Genomic DNA, 18,897 nt, shown 5'->3' on the forward strand with positions numbered 1-18,897 from the left:
GAAATGAATGGCTCTGATGGTATTGACAAGGGGACCCGTTGCTCTTTTATACCACTTTCGGCACATAAACTCCACGGGATCTTTTTAAAAAATGATCTACAAAGACACGATTAAATGGAAAAGAAATAAATGAAAGCAACAGAGGCAACGCGTTGCCAGATGTTGCTGGAGCCTTTTAAAATGTCTTTTCCCCACATGAGCACCTACGCCCTCACATTAGCAGGGAGATGAGGTTCTTCATGGAGCGAAGGAACGTGAACAAATCAAGTGATGAAATTTTGTTAGCGTGCAACACACTCGACAGCTGCTAACTCCATGTAGCAACTGAACCCAGGACTGAAGGGACTGGGATGCATCACAGAGACACTGGGATCCTGTACGGGGCTCAGATTAAAAGTTCCACAGGTGCTGGCAAGCCTGAGGCCTTGTGAAAATGCACCACAGACACAGACGTTTGCATACGGCAAATTAAATGTGACTGGAATGTGATTTTGCAACAATTCTATTATAAACGATTTAGTGAAGACACATGAAGATCCAGTTCTGCAACTTAGCAAGGCACGGTGACCTGTCAGCACATTGTGATCGTAAATTGCGGGCAGTGGAGGCCAAGCATGTAAGAAAGGGGGTTCTTAAACAAAGGGTTGCAGTTCCAATCCCAATCTACCAACGTGCCACTGAGGTTTTCCCTTGCGCCTGTCATGGCTGCCTGCTGCTTATGCTGCTGCTGAGGGGTTAAATGCAGAGGACACATTTCATTGTGTGCACCGTGGGAGAATAATAATCACTTTCACTAATTACTGGGCACTGCAAGCTTTAAATGGGCGCAAAGATGTCACCAATGTAAAAGATGGCTACCTTAAAATCCGTTTTTAGCTTGAGTAAGTACGTTTTTAATGTCATTGAAGTGAAATTGAAAATAGCACAGCATCGTACACATGCACGCAAGCTTATAGCTACAAGCTACAAATACTGCTGAATACAAACTCCTGCGCCAAACAACTGGTTGCTTTGTGCAATTAAAAAAAAAATCAGTATACTAATAAAAACATGCCAGAGAAGTAGCTGTTCTGTATACTTGTATATGGTGGGACGACAATAAAGTTCACTTTGAACTCTCACCAGTCACGTTTATTTCGAAATATATATTGAATTGTCTTTTTTTCTTTTTTAAAACACCAAACCAGCTCACCTCACGGGTTTCTCACTTCACACTTTGTTACGTACGAACAGGTTCGGGACGTTTGGAAATAGAGAAGAATTAAATGCGCCCTTGCTGGCATTTTCAGCACCATGAACAGCAACACGTTGCTGCTGCAGGTTTCAGGCTCCCAGAGCCCGCGTGGTCAGAAATAAAATAGATTACGATGCTTTAACAATTCTGTCGAATAACTTCTTGTAGAGCTTAAACGCTGTTTTTGGTGGAGCTTGTTGGATTTTCGCACCTAACGTCGCGTCGTCCCGTGACGAATCGTCCCGAGCTTCCTCTACACAAATGTTTGGATTCGCGCTCCGCCCCGCGGGCCCCCGCTCCTGCCGCCCGCCGATTGGTCGAGCGGGGCTTATTATGCAAATGAGCCGGGTGGTGTAGAGTCAGGAGCCCGACGGGCTGACGTCACAAGGCAGAGTGGCAGCTGACACGGGGGGAGAAAGAAACGGATCGAGGCGCGGGAATGAGGGACGTGGATCCGTGAAACGTGAACACGGAACAAAACGTGAAACAAAAAAAAAAAAAAAGAAAAGAAAGAAAGAAACAAAAGAGCCGAGAGCCGGGAAGGAGAGAGTCCGGAGAGAGAAAGACAGAAAAGCAAGGAAGTAGGGAGAGAGGGAGAGAGAGAGAGAGAGAGAGAGGGAGGGGGAGTGTGCAGTTGGGTCTGTGGCGAGAGAGAGAGAGAGAGAGAGAGAGAGAGAGAGAGAGAGAGAGAGAGAGTAGAAAAGATGGCTACAGTCACCGCGAACGGAGTGCAGCAGGAGAATGGATTCAGCACCACGGGCAGCGCCGGCAGGATGAACGGGCTCACCATCGGGCAGAACACCATCCCAATGAAGGACCACGACGCCATCAAGCTCTTTATCGGACAGATACCGCGCAACCTGGAGGAGAAGGACCTGAAACCGCTGTTTGAGGAATTCGGCAAGATATACGAACTCACAGTGCTGAAAGACAGATTTACCGGGATGCATAAAGGTCGGTTGGTCTTTCTTTCTTTCCAAGCTACGCAAAAGTCGCCGCGTTATTCGCATGAGATGTTGGTTGCATGGAGGAGGGCAAACAGTTTCCAGGACATGCATGTGGGGTAAAAGGGGGAGTGGTGCGCGTCCACGTGAGTATGGCTACTACACACCAGAATGTATTAAATGCATTTATTTATTTTGTCACTCATCACACCAGCAGTCTCAAAGCCATCACCTCCTTGCGTGCCCCTGAGGAGGTGCAGTTAGAAGAGATTGCCAAGGAAAGCCATGGAGAAAAGATTCGGATGCTTTAATTGTAAGAATTATTCTCACTAGGCCTGCAGGAGGAAAATGATGGGACAATAATCAGCTGTTTTATGATTATTTGAAAACCTATATTTAAAGAATAATGTGCTATGGGGGGTTTTAAAACGATCCTTTGTTGGGAAATTGAGTCAACCCCAACATTCACACAACGTGTCCATATTAAAAATAAGTGCTAATGGATCAAAGAAAAGTAAATAATTTTTATGTGTTACTTGTTTTTTGCACGATTTTATTCACAGTAAAATAACGCGGTAGTCATCAAAAGGCATGCATAGTCCATTTTTACACACATGTGCAAGGTAATCCCATAGGAGCAGTTAATAAATACTGTTTTAGTGCAAATGAAGTTAATACGTGATTACACCTTGCAATAAATAAAGATCAGATTTTTTTTGTAATGATATCCATTATGCATGTGAGTTATTCTCCCGTTTCATTACCCGCGTTCAACCGGTAGCTGAGTGGCCGACGCCTCCAGCGGACACTGCCTGCCGTGAATAATTTAGAACTCATAAACTTTTGCTATTCCAGGCTGTAAAACATTTTCACCGCCTGCCCGTGTGTAGTTATTGCATTTGAAATGGTGCTTGTGCAGATATGGAAATGTCTGTGTGCTGCAGCTGCACTGGGGCTTGTGGGTAAGCTGGGCCCTGTTGGAGCGGGGTCGTGTAGAGCCAGTGGACAGTGGCCCTACCTTCGAGGTAGGGCCATGAAGACAACATTTTGTGACATGTTCTGAAACAGCTGTAAGAACAGTTTACCCCTCCTCCAAGTAGTGCAGTGCAAAGTGACCTCTGACCTTTTAATACAGAACGGGATGCATGAGGGTCATGAGGGTCATGAGGTGAACCGGTTGCTGGAAGTGGCTGGCGTACTGCTAATGATGGTCCGGCGTGCTCCGTTTACAGAAAGGTTGTCAGGCCCAGGCAGAATACTGATGGGTCAAATGAACAGGAAGTAACAGTGTAACCGGGCGCCGACACGCTTTCGTGTCTCACCAGCTTGAAGAGAAATTTGGACCTGAATGTGAAGATGTGAAAAAGAATGGAAAGTAAGGTTGTTTCTTTCTTTAACATTTTCTTTAGCTTGGGACAAACTTTGGCCCCAATAAACCACAATACAAACCTTAAAAAAAAACCTTTAATTCTGTATGATGGACTAATCAGAGCCGTGGCAGGAAATGTCATTACATATTGTCCTGCCGCAGCAACAAGCAACCCCAAAACTAATGTAGCCTGTGAAATGACCTGAATTATGTTTTTGTGGGGGGAGCTCATGCATTATTTGCTGATTGGTGGATGTGAATAATGGAGATCATTATGTATCTTGAAGTGCTGCTGAGTGTTTTGAGACTTTTTTTTTTTTCTATTCCTTTGTTCGACTTTTCAAAAGGACTCCTTTGCATTGCATAACCAAGTGAATTCATGAAGTGGCGGGGTGGACCTGATTACTTCTTACTGTCTCTGACACCCCGAGCTACTCCAGGGGGACCGTGTCATGATGGGCAGAAGTGTCTGTTAATCAAACAGAACGTAGCAACGTAAATCCCAACATTATTACAGTCAAGTGCTGCGCAGACACAGACACAACACCTTTGTGAGTCTGTGCTTTGGACCGATGTGCGTGTGCTGTTCGAGATAAGCATTTATGATTCTTTTTTTTATTTATTGTCCCCGGGGTCATCTGACGGTTCAGCTCGAAGAGGGTGTTTGCATGGTATGCCAAATAAAGTCGTACGCGTTATTTTCCTACGGAGACCTTGACCAAGATTTGTGAAGTGCGTTGACCCAGAGGTGAGGCGGGTTGTGGCGCATGATTAATTCATGGCCCTGGTTTATTGTATCAGCCCTGAAGACCAACTCTCTCTCCTTGAGAGCCCCAACAGAGGTCTATAAAGGAGCCGCCGAAAGCCCTCTGGGTGGCTGGGTAATGATGGAGCTGCCCCGGGGCGGGGGAACCGGGCAGTGGGCAAGGCCTTGGCAGTGGTCGGTGTTGAAAGGTGTTGGTGGTCGGTGTTGAAACGGCAGCACCAGGCGGGCATGCGGGGGGGTAAATCTTCTGCCTGAGTACAATGATCTTTCATGCTGGTGTACTGCAGCCACCCCCCCAGAGAGGAAAAGATGAGAAGCCATGAGATGCTCTGTATTTATAATTTATTTCTGTCACCGCACAGGCCCAGTGCGTAATCGGGTATAAACGGCTAGACAAATGGACTCGATGGCCCTTAAAAGCACCGAAGAGTCGCGGTGAAATATCTCCTGCGTGCCTAAGACCGTTTTAAAGGTAGACTGGTACACGGACAAAACAAACAGGAAGTGGAATGTCCGGCGGCATCCTCCTGGATCTTTACAAAGCTGGTAACCTGCAGTCTGGCCTGGCAAATTGGGTTAAAACCGCAGACGTTCACCCAGCGGCAGCGGATCCGTTGGAGGGATCCAGTGACAGTGACTGGCAGCTCCACTAAGTTGACTGACAGGTACAGAGCAGCTCTCAGATGACCTCTGTGATCATTAGTTGAAGAATGTCTCTGTGTGTGTGTGTGTGTGTGTGTGTGTGTACATATGTGCAGTTTTCTGTGTAATGTTCATTCGCTGCTCTGCCATTGGCTGCTTGCTGAGGCTAAATGTCAAGGCAGCCCTAAAACTCCCATGGTCCACCCGTGGACCTCATTCACTATTGACTTGCAGCATTCTGCCGTTGGTCTTTGTTTGCCCACGTGAGCAGCACCATCTTTCAGCAAATGAAGACGTCACTGTCGGAAACAGACTCGCCCTGATCAGCGGCAATTGGGATGTAAATGAAATTCGTGTGTGTGTGTGTGTGTGCTCTCCTAATGCGCTTTTAGAAATGACTGCAACCTGATGCTAATTGGGCAAAATATTAAATGCAGATGAAGGCGCTAAAGGATTCCTGCTGCGCCCGACAGCGGTTTCACGTACGGCGCGCAGTCTTTGCGTCCTTCACAGAAAGAGCTGATCAAACACGGGGATAAATCCTGTTTCGTACCGTCTCTCCTCGGTTTGAACTGTTTCCTCCCCCAGTTCCTGAAACTAGATGTGGGCGGGACTCCAGAGAGCGAAAGCCCTGTTCCTGGTGGTGCCGTGATGTGTTAGGTCTCTTGCTGTGGTGTGTGTGTGTGTGTGTGTGTGTGTGTGTCCTCCTAAGGCGGCGTGTGACTCATCAGACGGCGCTACGCGGCCACCGCATACCGTCAGCCCTCCCGTCAGCCACGCTCTGCGTTACAGCTTCTGTTCGGCCTGACCTATTTGGCTCGCCTTGCTTCGCTCTATGAAGAATCTGGAGTAGAAACTCTCGCTCGTCCTTCCTACCCTCGCTCTCCTCAGTTTCTCGGTGTGTCCGTTGACCATTAGTGTCGGCGCATGTTGCTGCAGTGCAACCACCCAATGTGCAAAGCATCAAAATAATCTGAATAAACATCAGTTACAACGTTGTGCATAAGACCAACAATGCGCCAACAATAATTAATACAGCAGTAAGCGGATGGAACCGGCACAATCTGGCAGCGGTGGTCAGCCGAAGCGGAGTTGAAAATACAGGCTCCAGCTTGTGGTGAAATGACCGGGTCTCTCATTACACGCTCCTTTACAGAGATTGCCGAGATTCTCGGATCTTCGGCTTCATCGAGGATGCATCAGGTGCACACTTGAATGGACTTTGGTGGTCCAGTATCCCAGAATGCTCTTCACAGACGTATTGGACCGAAAGTTTAAAGTGGAGCTGACACCTCATTCACCCGTTTCTCGTTTCAGTTTCCTACTTAAATATGAACATTACTGTGCATTTTCTTGAGAGGAATATTTTCTGGTGAAAGTACAGTACTGTGCAAAAAAAAAAAAGAAAAAAAAATTATAAAAAGTTTTCATGTTCCCAAAAGTAACTTTGTTCTGGAATGGACTACATAAAAATGCAGCACACAAAAGTGAAATTATAAAAAAAAAAAAATGAAGCTAGAGATGTGCCAGAAGAACTGGCTGTTGGTCTCTTCCAACTCCGTAAACTATTGAATGATCTTCTGCCAGCAAAAGTCTACAGATGGAGAACAATATTGTATCGCTGCCTAGAGAACAATGGGAGAACAAAGTCTCTTTCTCTGTACATAAAATGTCATTGTTTCATGACAATGAGGAACTTCTGCAATAAATGGTTTAGGTAAATCAATATTTGATCAGTGTCTGACAGGGCTTTTGTTAAGAAAATTGCTTGCAGCTTAGATAAACGCTGGTTCTGTTTTGTGAGCCCTTTGCACAGTAATGCACAAACCGTCCTGGTGGTTCAGAAGCTGAAGAAAGTTCTGAAGCTCCTGTTACAGCAACACGTTCTCACTCTCGTGTCAGAACCCGACATCAGCTAGTGTTAAAATCCTCATGCACATGAAAAAGAACATGGCAGAGCCTTCAGCAGCCTCTCCCGATGCTGCAACTGGTGTTTCGCTGGTAAAAAGGCTTTCTCTGGGACCACTGTGAAGAAGTGTCCTGCGCATTTCACCGTGACCATAGGCTGCCTGTGGTGTTTACATGAACCAGTTTTTGAACCAATAGCATTCTCAACGTGCGGCATTTACATTTACGGCATTTATCAGACGCGCTTATCCAGAGCGACTTACAATCAGTAGTTACAGGGACAGTCCCCCCTGGAGCAACTTAGGGTTAAGTGTCTTACTCAGGGACACAATGGTAGTAAGTGGGATTCGAACCTGGATCTTCTGGTTCATAGACGAGTGTGTTACCCACTAGGCTACTACCACCCAGTATGATTTACATGCAACAGCCGACATGACGCAGGCCCCACTTGGAAGCCAGGGGCCGCACCTTTAACCATTTTACGCTTTCTGGCAAGGCATGCATCGTGCTCCGGTCTGAAAGGAGCCCTACCAGCCTCCCCTGTTGCTCCCCATGTTATCGCTGCAGTTTGGCAGGATGTTCCTCTTGAGTAACAGGCTGCGTGTGGAGGTGGATGAAGGTTGTGTTGAAAGGGAGCTCTCTTGGCCGCAGGCCCGAGCGGAGCGCACTGCTTCTGGGTTGATGGGTGCGGTGTGTGTGTGTGTGTATGTGTGTGTGCTTGCAGCCCTATGGGAGGGCTTGGCAGCAGGTGTGACATGCAGTAATGGGAAATTATGCTGCGTGGTGCAAAAAAAAAAAAAAAACCTTCTGAAAAGGGTCACCCAACACTACTATGCTGGAATGCAAAACCCAAACCCCTCTCAGACGGTCCCATTTCTCTCAGGGTTAATGCATATTCAGATCACTTTAAACATTATTCTAATTCTAATCTTTTTTCCCTTCACTACAATTATTATACTGCTCCCCAAAATGCTTGTGTGTATTAAAGGATAATTGTGGTGATGGACTTTTTAATATTTTGCATCATTTTTTATTTTTTTTTATTGACAGGATTAGCATTTATGTTCAGTGCTAAAAAGCAAATGTAGGATTCTGATTTTTCTTTTAAAAAAAGGTGCTAGTAATTGGTGCCATGAACATGTGGCATTAGGAGCAAAGAAAACTTACACACATTGTTGCACGATTTGAACTTGACATTTCAGGAATAAAATTGCTTGTGTAGAATATGCAGGTTCTTCCTAAAGTAGGCAGTTCTTATCAAACAGTTTGGCCTGTTTTGTTGGTTGTTTTGAGGCATTCTTGGGAAATTAAGAACTGAAACAATCACGTATCTGGCAACAATTCTTGTGCTATTTATGGTGTGTGAGCGCTGTCAATCATCACCATGGGCTATTCCCATTTTAAATACCCACCAGGATATTGTGTGAACAGGAATTGTGGAAGTGATGTCATCTGTGTGACTGGATGGGAAACACAGGAAACAGAACGAATGCATAATAATAATGCGATTAAATGAGAGGAAACAGCATCTCATTGTCAGTTTTTATTTTGTAAACCACATTTAGTCAAATTTTTATTCGTCAACAATATTACATGATCTTTTTCATTATATTCATTGTTACATGACCAGCATTTATGTTGTCTCATCTATTTTTTTTTTATCATGTCAGGTTTGTTGAAAAAAAAACAATACTAGTAAAGATATAATAACGCTTTGAAAAAAATCCATTGACAAAATAGCTTGCATGCTTGAAAATTTCCCCTTTTAATCATTTTATGGGCCGAATGTAAAAATGTTGAATGGCTGCTTGGACCCACTCAAGTCTGTCTTGTCTTCCCCGCAGGATGTGCCTTTCTAACATACTGTGCCAGGGAGTCGGCGCTAAAGGCCCAGAACGCCCTGCATGAACAGAAGACGCTGCCAGGGGTAAGTGCCCCCCCGCCTGCCACCCAGCACACAAGCCCAGGGTGGTGCCGCACCCAACGTGCATCACGACACTCCGCGCCGCCTTCGCGGCTGCTGCAGCGGACCCCGCTTCCTGGCGAGAGCGCGTGTTTGTGTTGCAGATCATGCATTTTGGCAATTTTACTTTATTTCTGAGGACTTTTTTTTTTGTTTTTTTTTGTGAACGATGTTGGCTTGGGGTTAAGCATTTGTGGGGCAAAGTGCAGCATTTACACCAAATAATTGGCATTCCAGGCCCCCACGGGAGGAAGCCCCCAAACACCAGCAGCTCTCCCTCGCTAGGACCTCCTTAGGGGGTCCGTGGAGGGCTGTAGGCTTCTCTGTAGAGGCCTATAATCAGCTGTTTGCAGAGCGGGGGGAAGGGAATTTATTGCATGTTTTTCCTCTTCTTTCTCCGGGCCGACCTCGCGGGTCCCCCTGCGAGCGTCGCCGCGCTTTAGGTGTGTGATGGAGGCTCCAGGTCCGCCGCCGCCGCCGCTGTTTACTTTCCACGTCGGCCGCTGCACGGCAGATGGAGAGATGTGTTTGTGAGTTCTGGATAAATATTTCAGCAGGGAAGCTCCCAGGGATTAGTACCTCGTTCTGTATCTGAAATCTTTTCCGATCCTCCTCGCTTCCTCTGAAGCGCCTCAACTCTGAACCCAATTTTTTATTCAGCCTTTATTCTCTCTCCTTTTCCCTCCACGCCGCTATCTTGGTCCAGGGTGGCCGGCGTCTTCATGCGTGTCTCAGACAGTCTGAGGTTCTAAATGTGCGGAGCCTGAAAATGGCCCATCAGGCAGGTGGCCGGCCCTTTGGAAAATAAAAGCAGTGAGGCAGAGACGGGGCTGGGGGCCGTGCAGCAGCCAGTCGATGAATGAGGACCATCATGCCGCTGCGGCTCTGGCAGCAGCCTGTGAGACGAGACGAGACGAGACGAGACCGGCAGACGGGCCGGAGCAATGTGCCGCGGCCGGCTCGCTCCGAGCGCCTTCTGGCTCGTCTGAGAGGGAATTGCCTTTTTGCCGTGGTTGAGGGGGGCACAGGGGACGGGCGATAAGAGCTTTTCCAATTCTCTGTCATTTCTCAAAGCGCGCGGCGTCCGTCTTTGTTGTAAGTTTTTTGGGGGGGGTGGGGCAGTTCAAAGGGAGCTAAAGTGTGTATGATTTTATGTGTGTGTGTGTGTTCATTATTTTACTTCTCCATTTGCTTTCCATTTTGTTTGCCTTCCATTTTGAAGCTTCTTTTTAAGTGAAGGTGTCACTTCATCTCTTCCTCTCTCTTTTCCTGCATAATAATACAAAAATGAACAAAATACTTTAAATATGAAAACACTTAAAATATTCACACCTGTGTTGACACACCAGTTTTGAAAAGAAAGTTGGATAAGCAGCTGTGGTTGCGCAGTAGTTTGTGGGTAAAAGCAGAACTTTGATATGACTGTGTATGGCCCGCTAGAAGAGATGAATAAAAGAGACTAAAGCAATAAAAGAAAAGCATGTAAATAATACTTAATAAAACCAGCTTCCTCTACTCTCAATGTGTAGCGCAGCCATCTTGGATTATAAGGTCAGGGGTATTGGAGTCCACTTTATGAATCAGAAATCCCACCTCAGTCCTGACTGAGAATTCAAAATGGAATGCACCAAGACATTATAAAGTATTACAAAATATTTGTGCCTAGAACCCAAGCCAGCAGGTTCAACTCGATGGATTATGTGGATTACTCTATGGGATCTTTCTTATTAGGGTTTCAGTGTCTTCCTGCATAATCATCATCAAATTAATACTTCCATTTTAGCAGGAAGCATCCCTTTGTTATTCCTTATTGTGCATTTACATACAACACAGAAGATGTATTGAATATCGTGCTAGTGAATCTGCCCCATGTCCATTTAAAAATATGGTCTGATCTGTCCAATATTGTATAGGACGTAGTATTTACATGCACATTCATCACAGACTTTCATGTAGGCCACACGCCTCCTTGGACAGGTTAGGTCGTCCCAGTGAAGGATTCTTCCATGGAGCCGATTAATTCAGTTCCCTTTAAGCACACTCCGTCATTCCCCCACTCTCCGGTGGGCCGTGGGGTGTTAAAACCACCACCTTTCTCTCCCTTTTAGAGATGCCCTATTCTCTGCCCAGGCCAATTAGCTTCTCATACTCAGTTGCAGTCGCCCTGCTAATTGGTGCTGTGCTATCCCCTCCCCAAAAAAAGCAATTAAAGCCCAGAGAGACCCTCTTTATCCTCCTGGTAGGCCAGTGTCCTCAGCCCCCTCTCCATTCCCTCCCATCAGCTCTCTCCGCCGCTCCTCTTCCCCTCTTTCCCCCTGCTTTCTTTCCGCCTGTCTCTTTGTCTGGCCGATGTGACGTGTGCCACGGTCCCCAGTGCCACGCTCCCTCACGCGTGGAGGTGTTGGCCCGGAGAGCCACACTCTCGCTCCTGCATACACATCTCCCTCAACACCTGACCCTTTTAACAACCAGGCAGCCATGCAGAGCCAGGCAGGGGAGGGGGGGACCTTCAAAAGCAGAGGCGTCATGGACAGTAACAGAATGGGTGAGTATAATAAAAGGTGCCCACAACTCGGTTACACTTCAAAGACGCTGAATCAAGCAAAATGTTTTATACAGTAGCAGGCTCTTGAAAGTGAGATTTACTGAAATTCAGGATCTTGCGTACTTATCTCTCATCTTCAATTTGCAATTTTCATTACATACACATGCAATAATTGGAGAGGCTTCATGTAATGGGACAGATCCACAGTCCCTGGAACACTGTCAGTCATTATGAAATTCAATAACTTGTCATATCCAGGGTCAATAGGACATGAAGCTGGGCTGCTCAGCAATGTTAGTTCCAAAAATTGTGGTTCTTGCATAAGGCAATATGTCCTTGCTGGAGATCTGCTCTTCTTATTTATTCCATTTCTTCACTTGTTTTTATTTTTTTTAATTTTATTTTAGTTCTGATGATAAAATACATAATTAAGTTACATTGAAGTGAAATTATTTAATTACTTTGAACGTGTGGACAGCTTCTCACATGGAGTTATGTTCATACTTGTCGAGTATGATACAGTTGGGTATGATGCAGGAGGCACAATTGCCTGACATAGTGAAGCATCATGATAATAAGCTTAAAGCAAATGGCAGGGGGGCTGAAACATAAAGAAGTCATAAAACTAGTGTGGTCTAACATCGTTAACAGAACAAGACGGAGCAGATGAGAGACAAAGGAACAAGGAAAAGCAAGACATTTATAAAAGGGAACTGTGATTACATGTGAATGGGAAACTCAAGGGGGCAATCAGGGTAGACTGGACATTGACATGAACGTTACCTGAACGTTACAATACTTTCCCAGACTTCCAGTAGCTTTTTCTTTCATGATTTCCCATGATCATGTGCAGGGAATATCTCAGCCTTGCTTAATTTGCACTACAGCCAATGGAGAACCTTTACGATTTTGAAGACTCTGACTGGCCATGTAAAAGAATGCGTACACACACAGACACACATTTAATGTCCCTTTTCCCCCCCTCAGTAAGAAGGTGTTAATTGATATATTTAGCCCCAAGGCTCATCAGGATTCCGGGCAGTAGCTTCTGCGTGGCCCATTCCACGTCACAGCCTCTTATCAGAGCAGAGCGGAGGCCCTGGCTGCAGGGTCCACTTCCTTTAAACTAATTATTGAAGCCATACTGGTCCAGGCCATTCTTTTCAGAGGACAAATTGTGTTCTGGAGCTGGTCAATTTGTCCTCTGCGCAAGATTTGTCAAACTCCAGTGCACACGAGCCTTTCCTGTTATGAGAGAAAAAAAGCTTTGGATCTGGATATGAGGGACTGAGCTATGGCTCCTTGCTTTTGACCATCAATTACGTCTATATCATTTTCTTTCTCTTTCTTTCTTTCTTTCTTTCTTTCTTTCTTTCTTTCTTTCTTTCTTTCTTTCTTTCTTTCTTTCTTTCTTTCTTTCTTACTGAAATTGTGTGTGAGGAATTACATTGTAATTGTAATCCATTACTTCAATTTTAGTTATATCTTAATATTGTATACAGAATCTTCCATTAGGTTTAAAAATAGTGAGAATTGTGGGAGTGGTGTTCAGATATCAGAAAACACTGATATCACAAACACATGTTGGAGCTGGACTGTCTGTGTGCTGTATCCTGACACCAACATCACTAAAGGGTTAAAATCAGCATCTGCCATTATAAATGAAGTGAAAGTGAATTGAATGTCATTTTGAAACACTGCAGCACAGCACACGATGACACAACCAAATGTGTCCTCTGCTTTTAACCATCCCCCTTGGTGAGCAGTGGGCAGCCATGACAGGCGCCCAGGGAGCAGTGTGTGGGGACGGTGCTTTGCTCAGTGGCACCTCAGCCGCACCTTGGCGGATCGGGATTTGAATTGGCAACCTTCTGATTACAGGGCCGCTTCCTTAACTGCTCCAGTTTTTCTATTTCTAGTCAGCGTCCGCCATTACAAACTAAAGAGATGTCGGGAAAAGAAAGGAACCCCCACCAAACAAATATAAATATTGGCAATATAGAGCTTCATAGCATGCTGTGAAATTAAATATAGTTGATCTTTGACCTCTGTGATGCATTCTTGTGTGACCAAAAGAAACCAGGTATTGAAACGGCTCTGAAATCAAGATGGAAAAGAGGATGAGTGTCCTCTCACTGGCATCTGAAAGGCAGAACAAACCCCGGCCAACCATGAGCTTTTTCATATTATTCAGTGCTCTTTTTAACATCATTTAAAAAACTTAGTAGTATTTTTTAATTTTAAAAAAAGATTTGTATATAATTTGAGGGAGAGAGAATAGCATTTGGGTGACTAATTGAGCTTATAGTAGAGCGAGGCGTATGTAAAAAAATTATTAATGAGTGCTTTATAACTGTATGATTTTACTGTAAAATGATACCTGAAGTCTAAGCTTGTGGTGACTGTTATTATATTATCTGTATTAAATTAAAATGATGTTAAAAAGAGTAGTCAGTAGTTAATGTTTATCATTCATAATTTACCAAAGTAATCAAATGTAATTGGTAACGTTACTTTCATATTTGATTTGTAATAGTTCCACAACTGTTACAATCTTAAAAAGGTGCACTAATTGCATTTCCATTTTCCCAACACTGATACCACCAGTAACAAAATCGAATAACCTGGTTCTAAAACGTGGGGCTTTTTCAGCATCAGGGTCTGAAAAGTTAATCCAGAGGCAGTCGCAGTCACTTTACAAGGCGATTTCAGCTCGGCAGTCCTAGCCCGGTTTATGGGTTTGCGTCTATAAACGACTGCTGTCTGCTGTGCGGTGGAGTGAACATGGGCTTCTTTGGCAGCGCCTCGTTAAGGAGACCCCCTTTATCTATTTTTTTTTAAAGAGATGAGCATTAGGCCTATTTAGACCGCAGATATGATTACCCCCAGTCCATTGTCTTCTCACCAAAGGCCCCATATTGATTGTAAATTAGTGCACATTAAAGGGTACAGCCATTAACAGATGGAGCGGCAGAGACGGGAGCTGGTGAGTTACGTTGCTGTCAGAAGCGCCGGCGTCCTCCAACCGTTACCCCAACCTCCTCCGCTGCCGCCCAGCCTCCACGTCTGACAGGTGGACCCCACCTCCACGCCGATGCTGCTTCTCGCGTTAATTTAGCGGCTGCTTTTGCCGCTAATGAGGCAGCACCGGGTGAAACACGGAGAAGGGTTTGTTAAAGCAGCGAGAGACGAGGGGGTGAAGGTAGACGCCTGGGTGATGGACATCACCTAGTTTCAGATGCTCCGCATATAAAAAAAAAAAAAAAAAAAACGAAGCCGCTCAGACAGCAAAACACACGGCCCTCCTGCAGCATGACCAGACGAGAGGAACTGTGTGTGTGTTCCGAATGAAGGGAGGAAGTGTGTCATTGCTTAGTTCAGCAGTGCAGAGTGACGCAGAGCAGCTCTAACAGGTACACCCACTAACTCACACACATACGCACAAACACACACACACAAAGATGCACACAAGAAAGAAACGAGGACATTCTTTCCCTTTTTTACCCTCACACACACGTCACCCGAGCCCACACCTGCATGTATGACAGGTGTGTATGTCCTTCATCATTAACACACACTCCTCGAAATGGGTCCATCAGCAGGACGTGGGAGTCTGAATCAGTATAAAAACTGCTGAGTCATCACCTTAGTCTCTCTGTGTGTGTGTGTGTGAGTGTGTGTGCGTGTGTGTGCTCATGAATTGTCTGTCCATGTTTCTGTAGGATTAGTGGCTCTGCCTCTTATCAGCTCTTCTATTTAACACACTGACCTTGCAGCTGTTTACATGTTGATTAAAGACACACACACACACACACACACACACAGAGCACTTAAATACACTCTTACTCTGAACATGTGGTTATGTATTTTTGAGAGTGGATGTTTTTTCATGTCACTGAAGTATGAAATTGATCAAATTTATATTGATAATAAAAGAAAACATGGTTGAATGGGAAATAGCAACTAATTGCAATGTCACCGTTGTGAGATCTAAAGGTAAACGCATGAAGAATCACACAAACGTAGTTCTTTCCATAATGTACAGAGAGTTGTAAACCATAAACTCTCCAAGAGTCATCCATAATAATAATAATAATAATAATAATAATAATAATAGGGTCATACAACCCTTGTGATAAGGGGTGTGGAGTTTAGCGTGCACATGCATCTATTGATACTCCCATGACAGGAAAGGGAGGAGAGTGTGTCTGTGTGTGTGTGTGTCTCCTTCACGGCGGCAGATTGAGTTCAGCTTCTACATTTTAACTGTATCATTACAGGGAGAGATGAACCCCACTTTCCAGACGGCAGCCCTGCTCAGCCCATAAAACCACACACACACACACACACACACACACGCACAAGCATACACACACATGCACACTCTGCTCCAATGCTTTTATGGTGGGCATTCACTCCAGCCGCACACACACTGCAGAGCCCATTCTCTCGCTCTTTCCCTCTCCAGTGTCGTCACCTGATGGTATGACTCACTTTTTCCTCCCACTTTTAATCCTCTCCTGACTTTTTTTTTTTTTTTACATGTGAAAACAAACACACCTCTCAGTCACCCCATTTACTCTGTGTGCGTAAGAGCCCTCGCACGTTGCGCACGAGGAGAGCCGCCCCTGCGCATGCATCGTAATCAGCAGAGGGAATAAAGGGAGACGTGGGATAATCAAAGGCGGTGCGCTGCGGGCCTGCAGCATGGACCGGCTGCGTGAATCACGCGTGCATCAGTTGAACAATTCACTGTACCACGTTCGAAGGTGTGCCGAAGACATGCTGAATGTTCCATTTGACCATGAAACATGGTCGAATGGTGGAGGTGTGAGTGGTGTGGGCTCGAACATAATGGGCCGTGTGAGGGTAATTGTGTGGATACATGTTACTATGTATTAATATTTTGTTTCTATGGATACACAGTATACTGCTTGACTATAGTCCTCCCTTTCTCACTTTATATGATATACGAAGGCTGTCAAATTAACTGTTGATTAATTAACACGGCTATTTGTTTGTACATCTTGTGTGGGTCTGACCTATGACCTATGTGATACTAGACAGAGATAATTCCTTCATAAAGATGGAGACGGACAGTGGAAGTTTTTGGACTGATTCAGACTTCGCTTTAAAGAGCCTAAACACCGGAGCAACTCAGAGTTGCATTCTCTGCGCCTGTGTCTGCCGTGCAGAAAGTGAAAATCTGACTTAACCAGATGAAAACGTTTAAACACACACAGTACAGTACCATGTGACAGACGCTTCACGGTGCTTTCGCGTCTTTAGAAATAATCACGATAAGTCACCGTCAATTGTCATTCATTTGTAATTCTTTGTGTCTGTGCCATAGTCTTACATTGTGTATTTGGGTGAATATACAAGAGCGACTTACGTTATAACTTACGTTATAAAGAGCGACTTGCTCAGTGGGGTTTGAACCCGGGACTTTGTGTTAACATTTTGTCTATAGGGGACGTGCAGAATTACATCAGAAAGTCCAGAGCTCTCAAACACTTCCTCATTTTTGTCCCTACCGCACTGATAACGCTGCAATCCTGCCCAGTAAAACCTCTCAAACTTTTCACCCTCCTTACGCTTCCTGCACAATGAATCTCGTTCCGAATTCTGCCTAAGCCTGCATGAGCAGCTGTCCTTTAAACTCCATTATCTACAATTACTTCAGCATTACAGAGCACAGGCACATAAAAAACAACACCCCCAATCTGGCTATTTTTGTTCTTAAAAACACTCATACACATGTACATACATACATACATACATACATATCCAAGAGGGCAGACGTTGTGCTGCCAGGTGCTGGGAGTTCAGATTAGGAGACATGGTGAGCATGTAGTCCCTCTGGGCAGCTATCCGGGACAAGTGCGATTAAATGAAAGAAATGTGTGTGTTTGGTGGGCGAACGAGCAACACCGATGCTCAGTTACTGTCGGACTTTCTAGACATTTTACGTAATCGTGGAGAGCATCTGTGTTTATGCAGCCATATCTAAATATGTGGAAGTATTCTGTCATTCTTTTCTATTCAAGATTTCTATTCTTATTCTGACAGGTCGGAAGTACCAGAGGAGATATTGTGAAACAGCTCTGGAATATATTCAGCCAGCCGGCAGAGGATCAGATATGATCTTGACGCTGTTAATTTCCTAATGATGTCATTTATCCACCCTGATCTTGTGCATACAGACGCAGGACACGTGAATGACAAGTAGCTAATTTATTGACCAAAGTAGATAATTAGCAAAGATTGTTGCTAGGAACATAATGACAAAAGAAAACCGAGGACCAGCAAGAAGAAGCCACACCAGAGCCACTCAAAAGTGTGGTCACAGACCAATCAAATTCTGCCATTTTCTGTTTCAGTGCTCTTCCAATCAAGATCCCAAACCCCCACCCCTGCTCTCCAAACCGCTCTGGCCTTTCCTTCCCCTCTTGGCCACTGCTTGATTTGGTTTTGAGAGAAGCAGGGCTTCATTTACCCAGCCAGCACCCAACAATGTATGCACATTTATACTGACAGAACTTGGATTTGGACAAAATGCCTTTTTCTTTATCATATTTTAACTATTTAAATTACTATTATGCTTTTGTAGCTTTTATGTATTTGAATGTTGCATATTTTTTGTTGTGTTCAGCAGTCACATTATTGTTTGTGCACATATGACAAGCAAACTTTAGACATAGTTAGTTTTTCAACCGATAATAAAAGCATAATATGGACCAGACCTTGAAATCTGTTTCAATATAATATAAAACAATTTACTGTCATGCAAAGGCTTTAATTGTGTGGATATCAAAGAAACAAAAATTGCTTTAGAGTCACAGATCTATTTTCTGTAATCCCCAATATCCTGCATACAAATTTGTTACGTATTTATATTACAGAATATTTATTGCATAATTTTCTAAAGCATGGTCAAAAGCGACTTTTCCAGTCAGCATCTACAACAAACATCGCCCGAATGAGTGTGTTGAGCATTCCCTGTATTCGTGTGAGGTTTATGGAAATACGGAGTCCATCACTCCATCCTCCAGTAAAACATGTTGAATTAAGCGAGGACGAGAGGCGCTGGTGACACGAAAGCAGCGAGAAAAACGTGTCGCCCAAGTGCGGTGGGGGCCGGAGAGACTGGGAAGCTGTAGGTGGCTGGGGCTGATGTGGGCTGATTGACAGTGATGGCTGATAAGCAGCCCTGCTGGGGGAATGTGAGGAGAGCTGCTGTGCGAGATAAGGCCGGGATTAGCACCCAACGCTGCGTGAGGAGACCGGCAGACAGATACTGACAAAAAGTGGGAGTTTCCTGTTGAAATGAAGATGACAGAGTGACAGCACTGGTGTGTACACGCATGTGTGTTGTCATCTGAGAGCCGTGCCAGTTGTGTACGGTGTGTACGGTGCACCCCATGTGTGCGTGAGTAAGGCGGAGGACAGCAGGTAATAACCTTGTGATCCGAGTAATGAATGTTTCCACAGCAACAGCCTCTGCTGGAGATCTCAGGACCTGG

The 18,897-nt window shown here is 44.9% G+C and overlaps 1 protein-coding gene across 6 annotated transcripts in view; it reads left to right on the plus strand.

The window, feature by feature from the left end:
- The first annotated feature begins 1,891 nt into the window (after window positions 1–1,891).
- Window positions 1,892–18,897, plus strand: part of celf6 (CUGBP Elav-like family member 6) — a 119,476-nt gene continuing 102,470 nt past the window's right edge. For all 6 annotated transcript variants that reach the window (XM_028957206.1, XM_028957208.1, XM_028957207.1 and 3 more), the window contains exons 1-2: window positions 1,892–2,188; window positions 8,708–8,790. In XM_028957206.1, coding sequence (XP_028813039.1) covers window positions 1,939–2,188; window positions 8,708–8,790 — 333 coding nt within the window. In that variant the 5' untranslated portion in view covers window positions 1,892–1,938. The remainder of the gene's footprint in view (window positions 2,189–8,707; window positions 8,791–18,897) is intronic.

The sequence above is a fragment of the Denticeps clupeoides genome, chromosome 16, assembly GCF_900700375.1.
Source record: "Denticeps clupeoides chromosome 16, fDenClu1.1, whole genome shotgun sequence".
Lineage (NCBI taxonomy): Eukaryota > Metazoa > Chordata > Actinopteri > Clupeiformes > Denticipitidae > Denticeps > Denticeps clupeoides.